At 41.6% G+C, this 21,784-nt stretch overlaps 1 protein-coding gene across 4 annotated transcripts in view; it reads left to right on the top strand.

Moving 5' to 3' along the window:
- Window positions 1-21,784, top strand: part of LOC121519765 (nucleoprotein TPR-like) — a 78,203-nt gene that overhangs the window by 14,079 nt on the left and 42,340 nt on the right. For all 4 annotated transcript variants that reach the window (XM_041802647.1, XM_041802648.1, XM_041802646.1 and 1 more), the window contains 13 exons: window positions 328-492; window positions 4,609-4,701; window positions 6,188-6,268; window positions 7,369-7,456; window positions 9,923-10,060; window positions 13,119-13,213; window positions 14,136-14,333; window positions 14,438-14,545; window positions 16,693-16,880; window positions 17,850-18,013; window positions 18,108-18,232; window positions 18,342-18,490; window positions 18,591-18,753. In XM_041802647.1, the coding sequence (XP_041658581.1) occupies window positions 328-492; window positions 4,609-4,701; window positions 6,188-6,268; window positions 7,369-7,456; window positions 9,923-10,060; window positions 13,119-13,213; window positions 14,136-14,333; window positions 14,438-14,545; window positions 16,693-16,880; window positions 17,850-18,013; window positions 18,108-18,232; window positions 18,342-18,490; window positions 18,591-18,753 (1,755 nt within the window). The remainder of the gene's footprint in view (window positions 1-327; window positions 493-4,608; window positions 4,702-6,187; window positions 6,269-7,368; window positions 7,457-9,922; window positions 10,061-13,118; window positions 13,214-14,135; window positions 14,334-14,437; window positions 14,546-16,692; window positions 16,881-17,849; window positions 18,014-18,107; window positions 18,233-18,341; window positions 18,491-18,590; window positions 18,754-21,784) is intronic.

The raw sequence follows: 21,784 nt of genomic DNA, 5'->3' as shown, positions 1-21,784 counted from the left end.
AATGTTAGAAATGCTAGCTCAAACTGACTCAAGTTCAACTTAGCAATAGGCAGAAAGCTGGGCCTTCAGCCTCCCTGGAAACGGCTCCAGTGCTCTGGTCTCAGGGTTAGGGTTCACTCTAATTTGGCAGAACTCATTGATGAGTAACCGGATGTAGAGTCTTCGTTGTGAATACTTTTTTTTAAGCATGTTTATGGTCTTACCGCTGCTTAATGTTGTTTAAGCAGGGCCAAAAAATATGAAACTGAATTTGGGTCTTTACTGATGCAGTGCTCACAAAACCTCAGTACCTAATGAACTTTGGTGTCTTCATGTTGTATGTTCTAGCACAGAGAAAAGCGTATGGAGCAGGAGAAAGAGCTGCTGGAGAAGAAAGTGGAGTGGTTAACTGCAGAACTGGAGAAAAAAACAGAGGAGCTGTTGAAGAGTAACAGAGAGCAGGGCAAAGAGATACTGGAACTGAAGAGTAAACTGGAGAACAGCAAGGAGCAGGTAACATTCACTCCTGCTCCACAGCAGCCAACACACCTACACTCCTGCTCCACAGCAGCCCATTAACACACCAACGCTCCTGCTCCACAGCAGCCCATTAACACATCAACACTGCTGCTCCACAGCAGCCAACACACTAACACTCCTGCTCCACAGCAGCCCACTGACACACCAACACTCCTGCTCCACAGCAGCCCACTGACACACCAACACTCCTGCTCCACAGCAGCACATTAACACACCAACGCTCCTGCTCCACAGCAGCCCACTGACACACCAACGCTCCTGCTCCACAGCAGCCAACACACCAACACTCCTGCTCCACAGCAGCCCACTGACACACCAACACTCCTCCTCCACAGCAGCCCACTGACACACCAACACTCCTGCTCCACAGCAGCCCATTAACACACCAACACTCCTGCTCCACAGCAGCCCACTGACAAAAACACTCCTGCTCCACAGCAGCCCACTGACAAAAACACTCCTGCTCCACAGCAGCCCATTAACACACCAACGCTCCTGCTCCACAGCAGCCCCCTGACAACCCCACTCCAGCTCCACCGCAGCCCACAGACACAAACACTCCTGCTCCACAGCAGCCCATTAACACACCACCCCTGCGGCTCCACAGCAGCCCACTGACACACCAACGCTCCTGCTCCACAGCAGCCAACACACCAACACTCCTGCTCCACAGCAGCCCACTGACACATCTACACTCCTCCTCCACAACAGCCCACTGACAAAAACACTCCTGCTCCACAGCAGCCCACTGACAAAAACACTCCTGCTCCACAGCAGCCCATTAACACACCAACACTCCTGCTCCACAGCAGCCCACTGACACACCAACACTCCTGCTCCACAGCAGCCCACTGACAAAAACACTCCTGCTCCACAGCAGCCCATTAACACACCAACACTGCTGCTCCACAGCAGCCCATTAACACACCAACACTCCTGCTCCACAGCAGCCCACTGACACACCTACACTCCTGCTCCACAGCAGCCCACTGACACACCAACGCTCCTGCTCCACAGCAGCCCACTGACACACCAACACTGCTGCTCCACAGCAGCCCACTGACACACCAACACTCCTCCTCCACAGCAGCCCATTAACACACCAACACTCCTGCTCCACAGCAGCCCACTGACACACCAACACTCCTGCTCCACAGCAGCCCACTGACAAAAACACTCCTGCTCCACAGCAGCCCATTAACACACCAACACTGCTGCTCCACAGCAGCCCACTGACACACCAACACTCCTGCTCCACAGCAGCCCATTAACACACCAACACTCCTGCTCCACAGCAGCCCACTGACACACCAACACTCCTGCTCCACAGCAGCCCACTGACAAAAACACTCCTGCTCCACAGCAGCCCACTGACAAAAACACTCCTGCTCCACAGCAGCCCATTAACACACCAACACTGCTGCTCCACAGCAGCCCACTGACAAAAACACTCCTGCTCCACAGCAGCCCATTAACACACCAACACTCCTGCTCCACAGCAGCATGGACAAAACACACTCTGTGAAAGCAGAGCTTTGGATAAAAACCTAACCCTGCTTTGTGTGTCCCTTGTTCTTCACACTGCTGTTTGTTCACTGATGATCTCTAACATCCCTGCTCCACAGCAGCCCACTTCACACCAACAGCTGCTCCATTCAGCAGCCCACTGACATTAGATCACACAGCAGCCCATTCACTCAACTTCCTGCTCCACAGCAGCCCACTGACATGGGTATCAGACTCCACAGGGGCTGAATAACACTCTGCCCACAGCAGCCCATTACACACCAACACTTTTGCTCCACAGCAGCCCACTGACAAAAACTCCTGACAGCAGCCCATGTTTAATTTTCACACCAACACTGTGCTCCACAGCAGCCCACTGACAATAACATTTGCTCCACAGCAGCCCATTGAACACTCCTGCTCCACAGCAGCCCATTAACACACAGAGATTCTTTCCACTTTTAGCAGCTCCACTGACTGTATAAACACTCCTGCTCCACAGCAGCCCATTATGACACACCAACACTCCTGCTTCCACAGCAGCCCATTGTTTGATAAAGCATCACTCCTGCTCCACAGCAGCCCACTGTGATGCTTCTGCTCCACAGCAGCCCATTAACACACCAACACTGCTGCTCCACAGCAGCCCACTGACAGAAAACCTCCTGCTCCACAGCAGCCCATTAACACACCAACACTCCTGCATTACAGGATGATGGACATCTAACACTCCTAATGTTCATTCAGCAGCCCACTGACATGTAAAACTGTGTGTGTAACTTAGCAGACCAAAGGCCAACAGCAGATTGAGGCAGAGAAACACTCCTGCTCACAGCAGCCCATGGAACAACAGACACTCCTGCTCCACAGAAGCCCACTGGTAAGATGTACACTGCTCCACAGCAGCCCAAGACAAAGATACATCACACAAAGTCATTAACACACCAACACTGCTGCATCACAGCAGCCCACTGACACGCTACTCCTGCTCCACAGCTGCCCATTAACACACCAACATGCTGCTCCACAGCAGCCCACTGATGGCACCCAAGTCCTGCTCCACAGAAGCCCACTGACACACCAACACTCCTCCTCCACAGCAGCCCACTGACACAAATGCTCCACAGCAGCCCACTGATTTTAAAAGCGCTCATTCTTTCAGGCTTGGGAAGCCTGTCAGCCCAACACTCCATTCTTATTTAGAATATCTAAAATACCCAATAGAAAATCAGTCGTTAGCTTTGTTGAAGTGTTTAAGAAGCTATCCAACATTCTGCTCCAGCAACTTAACTCAGTAGCCTAATTCTCAGCAGAAAGTCACAAACTCCTGAGTTAAATGTTTGTTTAAAAGAATTTTACTTTTAACAAACCAGCCCTTAGGTGTCTAAGTTAAACGCTTTGCTGCTTTAAAGTTTGATCAAACTGATTGTGAAGCCTGGTTTAACTTTTGGGAAACACTCTTCGTTTGTACAGGATCCTCTTATTCTGAATTTCCCACCTGTATGGAGTTATTGATGCAGTAAAACTTTTGTGCCCTCCTTGATCTCTCTGCACTGCGTGGTCTGAATGACTTTGTACATCATTTTAAAGAAAAAAAATTAAACTGTAGACAGACAGCGCTGCAAGCTGCTCTTTTAATTTTCTCTCCCTCCCTCTTTCTTTCTCTATCTGCTATCAGTAAACAAACAATAATTCATGCTTATCGTCCAAGGAGAGGATTTTCCTGCATATAAGTCAAAGAACAGTCTCCTTATTGTTGATTTGTGGGTGTCTAAAGAGCAGAAAATGAACACAATCAAATATTTGGATTGGGCAGTGAGAACAGCATGTTTTAATAGCGCTGGACTAAATTACAGACTCTGTCATGGGCGACATGTTTCAAATATCTCCAGCATTTTATTTTTAAAAGTCTAGAATTATCTATAAAAAGGGGAACGGCTCAAACTTTTATTATTGGTAGGTGCAGACAAAGATGTATTCCTGGATCTGCGCCTGGTCCTTCCTGATTTCACTCGTCAGTGTGAAAAGCCGTGCACAACTATCCGATAGTAGTATGAGCACAAAAATCTAAAGTTTTGGTCTTGTGTCATAAAAATTTAAGTCATACTGACATTCAGATGGGATAAAACGTTATGCTGTGCAATTTAGTGAAGGTGAAAAATTGATCATAGAGGCTGTATCAGTTGCAGAGGGTAAATCCCAGCAAATCAGAAACAGGCCACACTGCAGCGCCATGAGCATGGCTCAGCATGGCTCGGCGCAGCCTCACTGGTGATGGTAATACAAATCAGCACGGCTTGGTTTGGCTCGGCGCAGCCTAAAGCCATAGTGGAAAAGCCCCACAACACACTGCTCCACAGTCACAAACACAGCAGTGGTGCATAGAGTCTAAGCAGACAGTCTGTTTGACTGCAGGAGAACAGCTTCCCTCTCTGTTATTACAAACATATGTTTGTACAAATGGATGTATTCCTCACGATCAAGATCAGCTCTGAGAGTCCCATAGTCCTGAATGTTAATATTTAATCAGTCAGCACACCAGGATTATTCTTGAATATTTTGAATAACATTTCTCTTTCACAGGAGACTAAGCTGGAACAGCAGCTGACTTCTCTAAAGGATACCAGTGAAAATCAAAACAAAAGAGCAGCAGACCTCAACAATAAACTGAAACAGGTAATAAGTAGAAGGCAGGGTGTTATTAGAGAGTTTCCTTCTGTTTGATTGACAGGAGACCTGTGACATAGAGCTGCATTTAACCTCTGTTGCTAAGGTCACCAGGCAGCTTTGCCAATGTTCCATTTACATTTGAGCTCTCAGTGGTCACAGACTTCCTAACAATGTACATCCAAGCCTCAGGCAGCTATTCTTCCTTTAACACAATAAGACAAAAACACAAGGACAGCTTCTGGACAAAAATAGTTGTAATATTAAGAAAAACAATTTTGTATGGAATTAAATGGATAATTGTCTTTTTTGTTACTACTATAATTACTATATTTTTATTGTTATTTTCTTGTATTTATTTTGCATTTCTTGCCTTTAAAGGGTTAGGAAATCTAATGGGGCAGGAGAGTATCAACTGTGTATGGAGGCCTGCTCTGTTCATGTAGTATAATGAAGGGTTTAAACATGTTTAAAATTTTGATGTTCATTTGCCTGATGTATGCTGCAATACTGCATGTTTGAGATGAGTATTTTATTTTTATGTCACTTTTAGGCTAAAGATGAGAAGAATTAGCCATGGAGGAAAAATACCACAATGAGCTGTAATGCTCAGTGGAGCAAGACTGAGAAGACTAAGGTGAGCAATACACCAGGACACGTTAGTGTGTGAGTGTGAATGTCTCCAGTTCTTCTTTTAACAGTTCTGTTTTTGACATTCAGGCCTGGATTAATTACAGGAGTGAGACTTATTAGCATGTAGAACCACTGAGTTCTGTTTGATTCAGTACAATGAAAGACACTAATTAACCTGTCCAAATAAACTGTTGATGGCTGTACATGACTGAGGAAGTGACCAATATAATACTCTGGGATACAGCACTACCATAGCTTTTTCTTTGAAATGAGAACAGAACAGACCACCTTTCCAAATATTCTGACATCATTTCTATGAGTTAACACTCTTCATTACACATATGGAGGTGTCCCAGTGATGTCATCTGGTCCTTTCTAAAGCAGAAATTTGATTTCACAATGGTACAAATACTATACTGCTCTATTTCTGCTAGCTCAAAATCTGGCCAATTGAGCTCTCAGTGGTCACAGACTTCCTAACAATGTACATCCAAGCCTCAGGCAGCTATTCTTCCTTTAACACAATAAGACAAAAACACAAGGACAGCTTCTGGACAAAAATAGTTGTAATATTAAGAAAAACAATTTTGTATGGAATTAAATGGATAATTGTCTTTTTTGTTACTACTATAATTACTATATTTTTATTGTTATTTTCTAAAGTCCTTTTTAAGTGCATTTTTCCTTTAAAGGGTTAGGGTAATCTAATCTTTATGTATCAACTGTGTTTGAACTGACTTTTCTGTTCATGTAGTATAATGAAGGGCTATTCGCTTGTGTTTGCCAAAGAATTTTCATTTCATTTCCCAAATGTATTTAACACTGTTTGAGATGAGTATTTTATTTTTATGTCCCCTTTTAGGCTAAAGATGAGCAGAATGCCATGGAGGAAAAATACCACAATGAGCTTAATGCTCGTATCAAGTTAACCTCTCTCTACAAGGTAAGAGCAATACACCAGGGTCACGTTAGTGGTGAGTGTGAATGTCTCCCTTACAAAACAGTTCTGTTTGTTGTCTGTGACCCTGTGCGCTGAAGACTTATTAAAATGTAGAACCACTGAGTTTGATTCAGTACAATGAAAAATGTCTATGGAGTCCAAATAAACTGTTGGGCTGTACATGACTGAGGAAGGACCAATATAATTTAAAAAAGACCCATAGCTTTTTCTTTGAAATGAGGAAAGAACAGACCACCTTTCCAAATATTCTGACATCATTTTTATGAGTTAAACTCTTCATTACACATCTGCCCAGGTGTCCCATTTTAATGGTTAGTTGGAGGGACAAATATGAAAGTTTGATTTCACTGGTACAAAACTCCTATACTGCTCTATTTCTGGCTTTTAATAAAATCTGGCCAACCAAATATTTGATTCCTCCAAGAGGAACATATTTAAAACACTGTGACAGAGCTCTGCCTGCTAGTACAGGAGGAAAATGAGTCAAAAACAGTGTTACAAAAACAGCAATTTGATCATGATTTATCTTTTATTGTAAATATTTGGTCTATAGTTTCTTCAGGCATGGTTATCTCCACACGCTATTAAACTGACTCCTCTTTTTTCTTCTTTGAATTATATATCCAGCTCTGTTAAAGGCGCTCTTTGGCCTAACAAATACATTAGAGCTCATGTACTGCACATGATATTAAACTTATTAATGTGCTCAAAAATATCAAGGTATGGAGTTGAAAGAATAAAATAGGAAGTGGATGCATTAAGAGAAGAAAAATTGTCATGACTTGATTTCTGAGGGTTAAAACTATTAAGATGCTTTGGTGGTGCTCTGTGTGACTTACCTAGTCCACTAGCAAACACCTACCACAGGGGCACTGAGCCAAAGTATGCCGCATAAACTGTGATAAGCAGCACAGCCTCAGTCTGGAACATTCTCACTGGTCCCGGGCTGCACTGGCCTGTGCATTTAGATCTCTAGTGTCTAGAGTGATATATTCAGAATGGTTTATCCTCACACCATTAGGTATTACTCTTTCACTCTACTGTTATGTTTTTCCCTGCATATGTCTTTGTTCTTTCCAAAGGAGTCAGCAACAGAAATGGAGACGAAGAACCAGGAACTGAGCAGAGCAGTGGAGGAGCTCAGCAGGCTGGTTAAAGACACAGGGGAAGGTAATATTCACTCCTTCTTCTATTTATCCAAAAAAAATCACAGTTCTCATTATCATGGAAGATTGCTCCCTCCCACTTTTTTGCCTACTGAGACCTATCCACACAGACCAGTCCAGATGTCTGATCCTGACTGAGACCTATCCACACAGACCAGTCCAGATGTCTGATCCTGACTGAGACCTATCCTCACTGACCAGTCCAGATGTCTGATCCTGACTGAGACCTATCCACACAGACCAGTCCAGATGTCTGATCCTGACTGAGACCTATCCACACAGACCAGTCCAGATGTCTGATCCTGACTGAGACCTATCCTCACTGACCAGTCCAGATGTCTGATCCTGACTGAGACCTATCCACACAGACCAGTCCAGATGTCTGATCCTGACTGAGACCTATCCTCACTGACCAGTCCAGATGTCTGATCCTGACTGAGACCTATCCACACAGACCAGTCCAGATGTCTGATCCTGACTGAGACCTATCCACACAGACCAGTCCAGATGTCTGATCCTGACTGAGACATATCCACACAGACCGGTCCAGATGTCTGATCCTGACTGAGACCTATCCACACAGACCGGTCCAGATGTCTGATCCTGACTGAGACATATCCACACAGACCAGTCCAGATGTCTGATCCTGACTGAGACCTATCCTCACAGACCAGTCCAGATGATTGATCCTGACTGAGACCTATCTACACAGACCAGTCCAGATGATTGATCCTGACTGAGACCTATCCACACAGACCAGTCCAGATGTCTGATCCTGACTGAGACCTATCCTCACTGACCAGTCCAGATGTCTGATCCTGACTGAGACCTATCCACACAGACCAGTCCAGATGTCTGATCCTGACTGAGACCTATCCTCACTGACCAGTCCAGATGTCTGATCCTCACTGAGACCTATCCACACAGACCAGTCCAGATGTCTGATCCTGACTGAGACCTATCCACACAGACCAGTCCAGATGTCTGATCCTGACTGAGACCTATCCACACAGACCAGTCCAGATGTCTGATCCTGACTGAGACCTATCCACACAGACCAGTCCAGATGTCTGATCCTGACTGAGACCTATCCACACAGACCAGTCCAGATGTCTGATCCTGACTGAGACCTATCCACACAGACCAGTCCAGATGTCTGATCCTGACTGAGACCTATCCACACAGACCAGTCCAGATGTCTGATCCTGACTGAGACCTATCCACACAGACCAGTCCAGATGTCTGATCCTGACTGAGACCTATCCACACAGACCAGTCCAGATGTTTGATCCTGACTGAGACCTATCCTCACTGACCAGTCCAGATGTCTGATCCTGACTGAGACCTATCCACACAGACCAGTCCAGATGTCTGATCCTGACTGAGACCTATCCACACAGACCAGTCCAGATGTCTGATCCTGACTGAGACCTATCCACACAGACCAGTCCAGATGTCTGATCCTGACTGAGACCTTTCAACAGACCAGTCCAGATGTCTGATCCTGACTGAGACCTATCCACACAGACCAGTCCAGATGTCTGATCCTGACTGAGACCTATCCACACAGACCAGTCCAGATGTCTGATCCTGACTGAGACCTATCCACACAGACCAGTCCAGATGTCTGATCCTGACTGAGACCTATCCACACAGACCAGTCCAGATGTCTGATCCTGACTGAGACCTATCCACACAGACCAGTCCAGATGTCTGATCCTGACTGAGACCTATCCACACAGACCAGTCCAGATGTCTGATCCTGACTGAGACCTATCCACACAGACCAGTCCAGATGTTTGATCCTGACTGAGACCTATCCACACAGACTTAGAGCTGAGACTGCAGACAAAGGAAACTCTACTTAATACTGACTAGAAGGGTTGATAATGACACAGCCAATTATTTTACATTACATATATTTATTTAGATCACATTACTTTTTAGACATCTGTTGTTACGTTGACCTTAAAGAGTTTTTTTTATGTTTTTTAAAGAAGACAAAGTATAGTATAAAGCCACTTTATTTCATCCATGATTGATCTTAAAATCAGTCAAAGGGTAAAACATCCACATGAGTGAATACTTTTCATAGGCACTGTTTAAGTGGTTTATATTGTACTTGTTGGACCATCCATGCAGGAATACTGCTTACTGCTTTCATACAGATTGAAACTGGAATCCAAGGGTGTCTAACATGGTTATAGAGCAGGCTGCCATAGTCGTCACATTATGATTTTATGCTATTAAAGTGACTTCAGTGACATCATGAGTGGAACACAGAGCATCAGGGAACAGACAGGCCTGTGTCGGGTTGTCCTGCTTCACACTCCCTAGCATTAATCCCACCCCTGTCCACAGCTTCTACAGTTGGTTACATGCAGACATCAGCAAACCCCATCACTGAACTGATTAAAATATACACTCCCTCCTTTGTTGACCATTTTTGAGTGATATTTCTGTCTTGCAGCTAACAAGGCTCTTGAAAAGAAGGTGTCAGAGGGAGAGGAGCTCAAGAAGCAGCTCGAGGCAGAGCTTCGAGAAAAGATCAAGAAATTGGAGAAAGAACTGGAGAACACCACAATGAAAGCTGCTGGCAAACACTGTTGTAAGAACTAACAATGCATTGCACACACTGTCACAACAGTCCTAGGCCTATAGTACCATGTACAATTTATTTTCATGTTTGAAAAACATGCACACTCAGTGGGATCAAAAGCCTCATGTACGATGCACAAAAAAGATTTAGTCTGGCAAAACCTAAAGCTTGCCTCACATCAGTGTGAATTTTGACAGCTGTTTTTAAATGTCAGTGTTACGACCCAGCTTGTTGAGGGTAAAGGGAGGTAACAAAATCTGTCAGCTGTTTTTAATTGTGGTCTTAGTCTTTAGATGAAATGCTTTTTAGTTTTAGTCACATTTTAGTCATTTCTACCCTTATATTTATTTTAGTCTAGTTTTAGTTATTTGTACCCTTATAATCATTTTAGTCTAGTTTTAGTTATTTCTACTCTCATAATCATTTTAGTCTAGTTTTAGTTATTTCTACTCTTATAATCATTTTAGTCTAGTTTTAGTTATTTCTACTCTTATAATCATTTTAGTCTAGTTTTAGTTATTTCTACTCTTATAATCATTTTAGTCTAGTTTTAGTTATTTCTACTCTTATAATCATTTTTAGTCTAGTTTTAGTTATTTCTACTCTTATAATCATTTTAGTCTAGTTTTAGTTATTTCTACTCTTATAATCATTTTAGTCTAGTTTTAGTTATTGCTATCCTTATAATCATTTTAGTCTAGTTTTAGTTATTTCTACTCTTATAATCATTTTAGTCTAGTTTTAGTTATTTCTACTCTTATAATCATTTTTAGTCTAGTTTTAGTTATTTCTACTCTTATAATCATTTTTAGTCTAGTTTTAGTTATTTCTACTCTTATAATCATTTTAGTCTAGTTTTAGTTATTTCTACTCTTATAATCATTTTTAGTCTAGTTTTAGTTATTTCTACTCTTATAATCATTTTTAGTCTAGTTTTAGTTATTTCTACTCTTATAATCATTTTAGTCTAGTTTTAGTTATTTCTACTCTTATAATCATTTTAGTCTAGTTTTAGTTATTGCTATCCTTATAATCATTTTAGTCTAGTTTTAGTTATTTCTACTCTTATAATCATTTTAGTCTAGTTTTAGTTATTTCTACCCTTATAATCATTTTAGTCTAGTTTTAATACTTAAAAAGTCCTCACATTTTGGTCTTTACTTTTACGCCAATCATTTTCTCTTGCCTGAATCTGGCACTAAATCATGGTAGTGTGTTCTATCCCCCTGTCTCACCTGGGGTCCCTGCTTTCTACAGCTGAGGGGCAGAATAGATACAGATAGATTTACCCACATTTTTAATGTCTGATGGAAACTAAATGACATTTTAGCCTAGTTTTAGTCATTAAAGATTTATTTTAGGCTAGTTTAAAGGCCGGCTCACACTCCACGACTTCAGCCAGATTTAAGCCTGACTCAACAGGTCATCCCAAAGACTCAGGCTTGATTCAGAGTGTCAGGAACAACACTGTCTTGTAGTGTGGCATAATTAACGACGCTTCCAAGACAACCCATGACCACGATTCAACAACACTAGCATGTACATGGTCGTCTAGTCTGACACCCTGACCTGATGTCAACGACGTGACTCCTGACGTCTACCAGCAGAAGAGCATTTGCTCCTTAACTTTGCATCATCATTTACAAAAATCCCCTTTTCTCCCTTCAGAGAACTAATGTATAAATTTTACTTTATTTAATTTTTATTGGTGTTATCGCATGCATACCTTAAGTTCTATCTGAAAGAGAACTGGTCAATGTTGTGCTCCTCTTGATACATCTGTACTTACTATCCATAATTCAGTCCTCAATGGTTTCTTATTTTCCTTTTTTATGAGCAAAAAGCCACTTCAGCCACACAGAGTGCTTCTGTTGTAGAGTGACTGACACTCTTTAACCCCCCCCCAACAACCTGAACTCACACACTGCAGAGACATGACGGGATCACTCTTGGCCGAGACAAGACAACATTTTTGTTGCATAGTCTGACATGGTGCTGTTGTGACCGACCAAAAAGAATCTTGTAGTCAGAGCAGAACTTTAGTCATGTCTTTCTCCTGGAAACAAACATTTTTAGTCATAGTTGTAGTAAATTAATTGAACACTGCCACATATAAAGATCATTAAAATCTTAACAGATTTCTTTACAGTACAGGTTAAACACTGGTTTTGTTGCCACACATTAACAAGTTTCTTTTCCAGTTCTGACGTCCGTCCAACTTTATGCCTCATGTTTCATTCTCTTCATTTCCTTTGGTTCTAACCTTTTAATTCTAGTCTAAGTTCATATGATAGTAGTGTTTGATTGTCAAAAACCGTCCTTGAGCATTGAATACTTGTTTTAAACATGGTCATTTATCAAGTCTTTTTATAGATCATTCCTTATTTATTACTGTTTAGACAGGGGGAATTGGACTAGAGTGAGATCTTGAAGTCAAATGATAAACTACTTTTCTGAGAGCTTGCTAGAATATCACCTTTATGCATGCTTGTGTTCATTAGAGGGATGAAAGAAAATACTAATATTTTCATATTAATATTGTCAATGGAACAAATCAAAACCAGGGGTCACTTGAGTCATGGTGTCAGACACTTTGAGCCCTCTTATGTGTATTTGTTGTGTGCAGAAGTATGACTAACAGACTAATTTATGTTTATTTATTTTTACTAATTTATGTTTATTTATCTATACTTCTTTACGTATTTATTCCTTTTTACATGTTCATTTATCTTTACTTATTTATTCCTTTTTATATGTTCATTTATCTTTACTTATTTATTCCTTTTTATATGTTTATTTATGTTGACTTATTTATTCCTTTTTATATGTTTATTTATGTTGACTTATTTATTCCTTATTTATATGTTTATTTATGTTGACTTATTTATTCCTTATTTATATGTTTATTTATGTTGACTTATTTATTCCTTATTTATATGTTTATTTATGTTGACTTATTTATTCCTTATTTATATGTTTATTTATGTTGACTTATTTATTCCTTATTTATATGTTTATTTATGTTGACTTATTTATTCCTTATTTATATGTTTATTTATGGCCGCAGGTGTCCCTTCTCTGACTGAGGGGCAGTTGAACTCCATGTGTCCAGCAGCAGCTGCCATTGCTGCAGTTGTCAAGCCTGGCATGAAGTTTTTTGATGTAAGTATAATGTCCCAGAACAGTGGTGGGACTTGGGGCTGAGCTCATATCAGTTTTTATTGTGCAAATTTTTATTTTCAGATGTTTTATTGCTAAAAAATTTGAGGTGACCTACCACATATGTTCACATGGGCATGAAAATGATTAGTAAAAATTGTCAACAGGTCATTTGTGTATTTCTACTTCTTACTGAATCAACATCAAGGCATTTAAATCAATATCAAATCGAAATCGATTTGAATCATGAGGTTCTTAGGAATACCCAGCCCTAGTTGAAGTGCCAAACCGTTATTTCCTCCAGTATCAGACCTGACCTGACAACTCTAGCAAGTTCAAAGGTAGCATGAAGAGAATCTTAGTTATAGACCATGCGGCAAAAGATAACTTTAAAGAATAGACCAGACAACAAACTAAATTTTAAAGGATGAAGCATTGATGACTGTAATCTGTGTCCTTATGGACAGGTATGTTGTATTTTTGTGGTGTTATGAATTCAGTGGCAGAACATCCTGTGAGTGTATAACCCATGGAGCCCATGGACATTACTGTCAGACAGCCATCTTATAAAGTAGCATATATATTGTATACTGCCATTGCTTGATTGTTTATCTTACTCCTGGTGTATGAAGATGTAAAATTACCAAGAATGCTGAAATCTTGTGTCACCACTAAAGCTGTTACTTTAGCTTTACATATAACTGAGGCATGGCTGTCATCGTTTAACCATATCATAGGGCAGTTTTTAATCCCATAGTTACTTATCTAACTTCTGCACATGCTGCATATTACTGTTTAAAGATGGTTGCCATAGAATTTTAAATGGTAATGGCATTACAACCAGATAGCACACGTCTGCCTGACTTTTTCTGTGAAATCTGTTGTATCAAATCTTATTCTTTGTCCTCTGTCTTTATGAGTTTAGCTGTATAATGCATATGCAGAGTGTCAGACACAGCTTCAGCTTGAGAAACAGGAAGTCAAGAGGGTGGGCAGAGTGCTGGACGAGATCATCCAGGAGGTTGAGTCCAAAGCTCCCATCCTCAAACGTCAGCGGGATGAGTACGAGAGCATGCAGAAATCCATGGCCTCCCTGTGCAACAAACTGGAACAGGCTCGAACTGTGAGTGCACTTTCTAGTTCATTGTTGAGCTCCTCAGTGTATTTGAATGCATGTTTTTATTTTTTTCAATTTAAAATGCATTTGGATAACTTTTCTGTTTGAAGGAGATCTACAGTTTACAGAAAGAAAAAGAGGAGGCCAAGCAGTGCTGTGATGCCATGGAGAGGGACAAGCTGAGGGCAGAAAGACAGCTAGAGGACACATCTACACAGGTGCAAACATCACCTCAGTCACTGGCTTTTATATTCTACTCTTACTGTCTAATTTGCAGTATTAATATTATTTTTGTATTTCTTTTTCAAACTTAATGCATCTTATTCCCATACTCTAAATCTAGTATTGTCGCCCCATTTCATCTGTCTTACTGTGCATTGCAAGAGTAACATGCATGATTTTTCCAGAGTTCACAACGGAACAATTATGATTTTTAGATTATAAAATAACATCATCAAAAAATAGGCGTGGACTCGCTCCAGAATAAAGGGGACATATTTTGCCCTTTTAAGACAAGTTTGTATCGTCTCAGGGATCCCCAAAACATGCCTGAGAAGTTTGTTGATGAAGAACTCTCCAGTATTGATTTCTGCATGTTAAAACCCCTCTGTTTCAGCCCTGCTCAGAACCAGCTGTTTCTGTGACTGTGGCTTTAAATGGTGATTAGCTGTCTGACTCCGCCTCTGACCACACCCCTATCAGGAAATGGATGCAGCACTTGTGAGATTACAGACACTTTTATCCAAAGTTTAGGACCGGACTGGGATTTGAACCATCAGTATCCCAGACCGTAGTCAGCAGGGTAACCCACTGAGCTATCCAGCATCTCAGCTGGTAGCTGAGAGGATCAGGAGAGGAGGGCGGAACTTTTCTCCAAGTAGGGGAGGGCCAACCAAACCTGGGGGCGGGGCTTACGCCCCTGGCGAGATCACTAAGGTTAAAATCTGAGAACGGCTTGTTTCAGCACACATTTTCTGAAAGGTGGAGAAAGAGGAGGCAGAGGGAATGGATTTTTCTGGAACTTGAGGGGATTGTGAACAGGGACACAGATTTGTGTTAGAAAAGCCTGAAGAAGTGATTTTTGATGTCCCCTTTAAGACTTGCCTGACGTAAGGTCTATGAAATATACATCTACACAGCCCCTTAAACACAAGACAGATTCAGCCATTACAGAATAAATAACATTATCACTTAAGATTGGTGCACATTCGAATCATGCCACACACCCATAGTCTAAAAAGGTGATCTGCTACAAAGCGTTAGGATTTACTCAGAGTAAGCAAAGACATTTCCAGAGATGTTTTATTTAAGGATCATCCTTCGTATGATCTAAATCATGAGAAAGTCGAATAGATTTAGTTAGATTCATCTCAAATCCTTTTATCATCGTTAACTCAGATCTGGCAGAGCTGAAATTTAAGGAAATCATGATCAACAAAATCAATAAAACAGGAGATTGTGGACGTGTTATGTTTCAGTCTGCTTGTTATTCCTGTGAATATTGTAAAAAAATTCTCAGTAGTGGCTATTCCTGTAGGAAAGCCGTTCTGTTTGTCTGCTAAAGAATTACTTTCCTCTAGAAACTCTACTGATCAGGGGCTCAAAAGTCTAATGCCTCTAAGGTGTGACTACACCTTTGGCTCATCTTGTGGAGATTTTAGAATAGAAGGAACGATTCTGTAACCTGGCACACCAGATGGATTTGTTTCACACATCCATCAGGAAAACCTTCGATACATGGCGTTTGGGAAAGGGCAGAGCCTTTGAAAAAAATGCGGAGGTTGATTGGATGAACGTTCTGTCACATCTCTACGGGCCAATCAAAGCAACCAAACACGTAATGTAGCTGCTATCGAGGAGTAAACTCCATAGAGAACTGCATAACGGTAACCATGGCGACTGTAGACATGTCAGTACACGACTTTAGTGGTTTTTGAAAAGAAAACAACTCACTGCTGTTCTTTCACCAGTTGATTCACCAGTGAGAAACACGGAGACGGGCGTATCTATCTGCTTCGCGAGGTTAACCATTCTTTAGTCAAAACCTGAATTTAGTTCTGACTGTACAGTCACAAGTATCAGTATCCTTGGAATTTTTCCAGAAAATACACTATTTCTCCCAGAAATTGTTGCAGTTACAAATGTTGTTGGTAGACCCATGTTTATTTCCTTTATGTGCATTGGAACAATACAGAAAGCAGAAGAAAAAAGCCCAAATTCAGTGATGTTATTCTGCTGTTACCTAACAGAGAGGTGAGCAGGGGTTGCTGAAATGTTTTGTTGATAAAAACTATCCCAATAACAAAATGTGAGAACAACTCTAATTGGATGCATGTGCTTATATGAATAATTTTCTCCTGTCTAGGTGTGCACTTTGCTGTTGGAGTTGGAGGAAGCCAGAGGTAATCAGGTGACCAAGGACGATAGCAGCTCATGCCAGCTGTCATTCCGCAGCGTCAATGAGCTGCAGAGGCAGAACCAAAGCCTTCTGGGAAGGCTGAGGGACTTGGAAGAGGAGAAGGACAAGCAGCAGAGCAAAGCCACATCAGAGCAGTAGTGTTTTCATTCATTGTTTTTCTGCCTTTGTTAGAATTGACTTTGCTCATTATCCCACAGTAACATACAGTTTAGAGCTTCTGTTCCGTATGCAGCTACACTCAGCTCAATACTCCATGTGCCACAGTAACACAGTACTGCAGGTGAAGGAAGACAACTGATAGGTGCACAGAAAATAAATTCAGTTCTACCTTCAACAGGTAAAAAAGAGCATTGATAAACGAAGCTGAAGGTAAAAAAATAAGGCTCCTCATTGCACCCTCTGGTAGTCTGGATGACCTTAAAAATCAAGTAAACAAGCTTTGTGAGGCTCTGTTGATTGTTTTTATCCTCATTTTGTTGTACTAAAATAACAGCTGACTCAGACAATCAGTGTGCACCTGCCTTTTTTATGTTACGTCACATTCCCACGCCTGTGCTCCTTCATTTGCATCCATGCCGTGCTTGGGCCCACCTTGTCCTTCTGTGCTGAGCCATGAAGCGTGCCGCGCCTAAGCACAGAAGGAATGCACTCACACTGGTCAGACGTACCAGACTTTAGGCTGAAACGGGCCCAGGCACGGTACGGATGGCCTAGTGTGAGTGCGCCTTAGAGCACTGCCTCTGGTGGTCCAGAGGGATGAAATGGAAAGGGGTACGTAGGTAACCATGATTACCTGGATGACCGCCAGAGCACTCTGTCACTCAGAAACCTTGTGATGTCACGAGAAGAATCTGGTATATCCCCTGATGACAGCAAAATATATATGGAATATTTTGGGTCAGCAGGCGTCACACATGACCCTGTTGGTATAGCTACAGCACATGTGTGATGAGTTATCCAGTGCTTAAAGCTCCGCCTCCCAAGGATTAATAGAACCATGGTTACCAACATAACCTCCTCATATTGTCCTTCAGTGAATCAGGTGAAACAAACCATTATCAATGATTTAGTAACATCATGTCTATTTCTTTGATGTCCCTCAGAGTTTCAGAGTTAGAGGCACGCGTGAGCATGCTTCAGAAAGAGTTGGAGCAACTGAGAGAGCAGAGGAACCAGCAGAAACAGCTGGCTGACTCCAATGCCAGACAGAGAGACATGTACAAAGTCCTGCTGACTCAGAGCACTGGCCTCAGCCTGACTCTTCAAGGTGATACAAAGATACCATTGTCTCTGCTGAAAGTTGGCTTTGCCAGTGTAGCGGCGTTAACAAAACGAGGTCAAACATTTTTGTCTGTCCGTAGGTCCAGATTCTTCACCCTACCCTGCACAGGTCAGGCCCTCAGCCCCAGCTACTCGCTCTACTCCTCAGAGAGCTGCAGCTGCTGAGTCAGCACAGACCGTTCAGGCCAAGGCTGCTTTAAAACAGGTACATGCAAGCATGCACCCACACTCATACATACACGTTTCTTTTCATTTGAATGAAAAAAACTCCTCGACTTCAGTAACAGCTGACGGTTTTTGTTTGGTGCTTCCAGCTAAGTGACGCCTTCACTTTGTATAAAAAAGAAAAGGCAGAAAATGACAAAATGCTGAATGAAACAACTGACAAACTGCAGAAACAGCTGACAGAACTTCGGTCGAGCCATGCCAAGCTGACCTCTCAACTACAGTTCAGCAATAAAAGGTCAGTTAGACTCCTGAAGCTAACATGGATCCTGTTTCAAATTCTGGAGATCTATTTTTCTCTTAAATTGTTTGTTTCTGCTTATTTCCTTGTGTTTAAGATATGAGATGCTCCAAGAGACCGTCTCTGCCTACCACAGAGAGATGTCAGCACTAAGAGACAGGAATCAAAAAATGGCTGCAACTGCTCAACGGCACGAGCTCATCATCCACACAATCAGCCAGGATCTGAGACAAGCCAATGAAAAACTGGCACTAGAAGAGGTGAGAGAGAACAGAAGCCACATCATTCCACACACACATGCAATGTTGGAAAGACATCAACTCTATCAGAGCTGGGATACAGTGCTACACATTGACCAAAACAAGTGTCAATAAGGTCCATCAGAAGCAAAATGCATAGCAAGTCACTGACATTGTGTCTCCTTCATCTGACAGCAATGCCTGAAAGTGTCTGAAAAATGTCAGTAGCTTGATCTCTACCAGAAGGGTAGCTGAGTCTAGAAACAAAGAGAATTTAAAGAACCAAAGTTAGGAAATCAAAGAGAAATAAGTTATCTGTAGGAGGAAATGAAAACTGTAGGATATTGACACATTTTGTTTCTGAAAAACTAAAGAGCGCTTTGAGTTGACAGGATGTTAGAAAAGCACTATTTAAAGGTGCAGTGTGTAAAATTGGGACTATCAACATCTAACAGTCAATTCTGGAGTGTGATGCTCATTTCTCTGGTGATAACTGTGGGAACCAGTGAAGTTTAAAAATCAATACATGCTTAACTGTTATTTGGTTCCTTCTATGGTGCCATAGAAACAGGCAAAATGCAAAAATCCAAGATGGCAGCATCCTTAGAGGGGACCCTCCCTATGCATGAATAAAAGGCTTATTCTGAGTTAATTTAAAACATAAATTAAAAAAATGTGTCATCAGATGTCAACACTAATTTAGATCAACCAAGCTTGTTTTGCTAAATGCTACCTGGCTAAATATTACACACTGCACCTTTAAGTTCAATCCATTTACCTTTCCATGATCTGCATAGGAGGAAGTTACACACTGGCAGTGTTTAAGGTGGAACAGCATTTATGTGTGTGTATGTCCTGTCTATCTGCGTACCCTGCTCTCCTCTTGAAATGTGGCACAACACTGGACCTCCAGTTATGGGCTATCGTAGATTTAGTGTGTAAGTACATCGGCGTAATGATGGTGGACCATTGTTTTGGTGCTGTTGTTGTTCACAGGTTATAATGTAACATGCTCTCTCTTTTCAAACTGCTTTTGAACCATACACCGCGTTCCAAATTATTATGCAAATGATATTTTTCTCTGATTTTCCTAAATAGTCAATGCAAATGACAGTCAGTATAGTTTTCAAGTCATCAATGTATTTTATTGAACAAACCACCCAATATATATATATATATATTTATATATATATATATATATATATATATATATATTTTTTTTTTTTTTTTTTTTTTTCCAAAAAAATTAAAAAACAGAATGCTCTGTCCCACAACAGTTTCAGAATATTTTATAGGTTGTAAAGAACTGAAAATGGTCATTCATTGAATTTGGAGATTTAATTAATTGAATTAGTTAATTAATTGAATTAATTGAATTAGGAGGTCATATTTACTGAAATCAAAGCTATTTCAGTCAAAAACATCTTAACAGGCCAAGTTCATGTTAACATAGGAGCCCTTCTCTGATATCACCTTCACTATTCTTCATCCATTGAACTTGTGAGTTTTTGGAGAGTTTCTGCTTGAATTTCTCTGCAGGATGTCAGAATATCCTCCCAGAGCTGCTGTTTTGATGTAAACTGCCTCCCACCCTCATAGATCTTTAGCTTGAGGATGCTCCAAAGGTTCTTAACAGGGTTAAAGGTCAGGGGAGGATGGGGGCCACACCATGAGTTTCTCTCCTTTTATGCCCATAGCAGCCAATGACACAGAGGGATTCTTTGTAGCATGAGATGGAGCATTGTCATGCATGAAGATCATTTTTCTACGGAAGGTACGGTTCTTCTTTTTGTACCATGGAAGAAAGTGGTCAGTCGGAAACTCTAGATACTTTGCCGAGGTCATTTTCACACCTTCAGGGACCCTAAAGGGGCCTAACAGCTCTATCCTCATGATTTTGGACCAAAACATGACTCCGCCCCCTCCTCGCTGACATCACAGCCTTTTTGGGACATGGTGACCATCCACCAACCATCCACTACTCCTCCATCTGGACCATCCAGGGTTGCACGGCACTCATTAGTCAACAAGACTGTTTGAAAATGAGTCTTCATGAGTTTCGGGTCCACTGCATGGGTGCCTGAGATTGATTTCAGTGATCCAAAGAGCCCTTAGACAACAGTTGCATCCATGAGCTTCACTGAAAAACAAAAAAGCTATTGTTTTATGACACTAAAATCCAATTGGCATAATAATTTGGAACGTGGTGTACAACTCCATGATGAATATACTTGTTGGATAATCAATCCTAAAGAGGGGGTATTACACCTGTTCAATTTTTAAAACATGAAGTCACAATGTTGGGTGTCCATACTTCACGTATGTAAATTTTCAAACCCCAAGATAAACGTATGTGGCAGAAATCTTGGAATTAGAGTGTAAACTGATGAAAATGGTTCGATGGGAATCTCTCTGAGATCTTCCCGAGATGAGATTTCGATGGAGAAAACTGATGAGGTCATCGCAGTAGGATCTCCTGACTGGTTCGTCTGTGCTGCCGGCAAAGCGGAACAGACCGCCCACACAAGGCCTTTTAGCCATTTATCCATTTAGTACCACAGTAATTAAACACTTACCAAACAGATACGTCCTGCTCTATCCTTTGCTGCTGCTGGTTTTCTTACCCCTCTCTCTCCAAACTGTCAGGATCAGACTCCGGGTCTAACATGTACAGACGTATATCAAAATTTGCCATATTTTACTCAGTCGGACCGGTTCATTCAAAGTTTAAAACTACTAGCATAACAACATAACCACATTTGAGGGGGCGGGCACAAAACATTGAGTCCTGCCGCCGGCCAGCCTCCGGAAAATCGGCCAATTGGAGGAAAGCAGGTCCATGGGGGGGTGTTAAAGAGACAGCAGCGAAAACAAAGCATTTCAGACGGAGGTTAAAATAAGGGTTTTTCAGGATGCCAGTGTGAGAAACAGGAGGAGTTTTTTGAGCTGTAAACCATGTAAAGCTACTACGTGGGTATCAGAGAGATGGCGCAAAGCCTTGTAAAAAGGCACAATACCCCCACTTTGAGCTGAACATTAGCTTGTTGTTTCT

This window comes from Cheilinus undulatus, linkage group 13 (genome assembly GCF_018320785.1).
Source record: "Cheilinus undulatus linkage group 13, ASM1832078v1, whole genome shotgun sequence".
Classification (NCBI taxonomy): Eukaryota; Metazoa; Chordata; class Actinopteri; order Labriformes; family Labridae; genus Cheilinus; species Cheilinus undulatus.
This window is presented reverse-complemented; position numbering and strand designations above follow the sequence as displayed.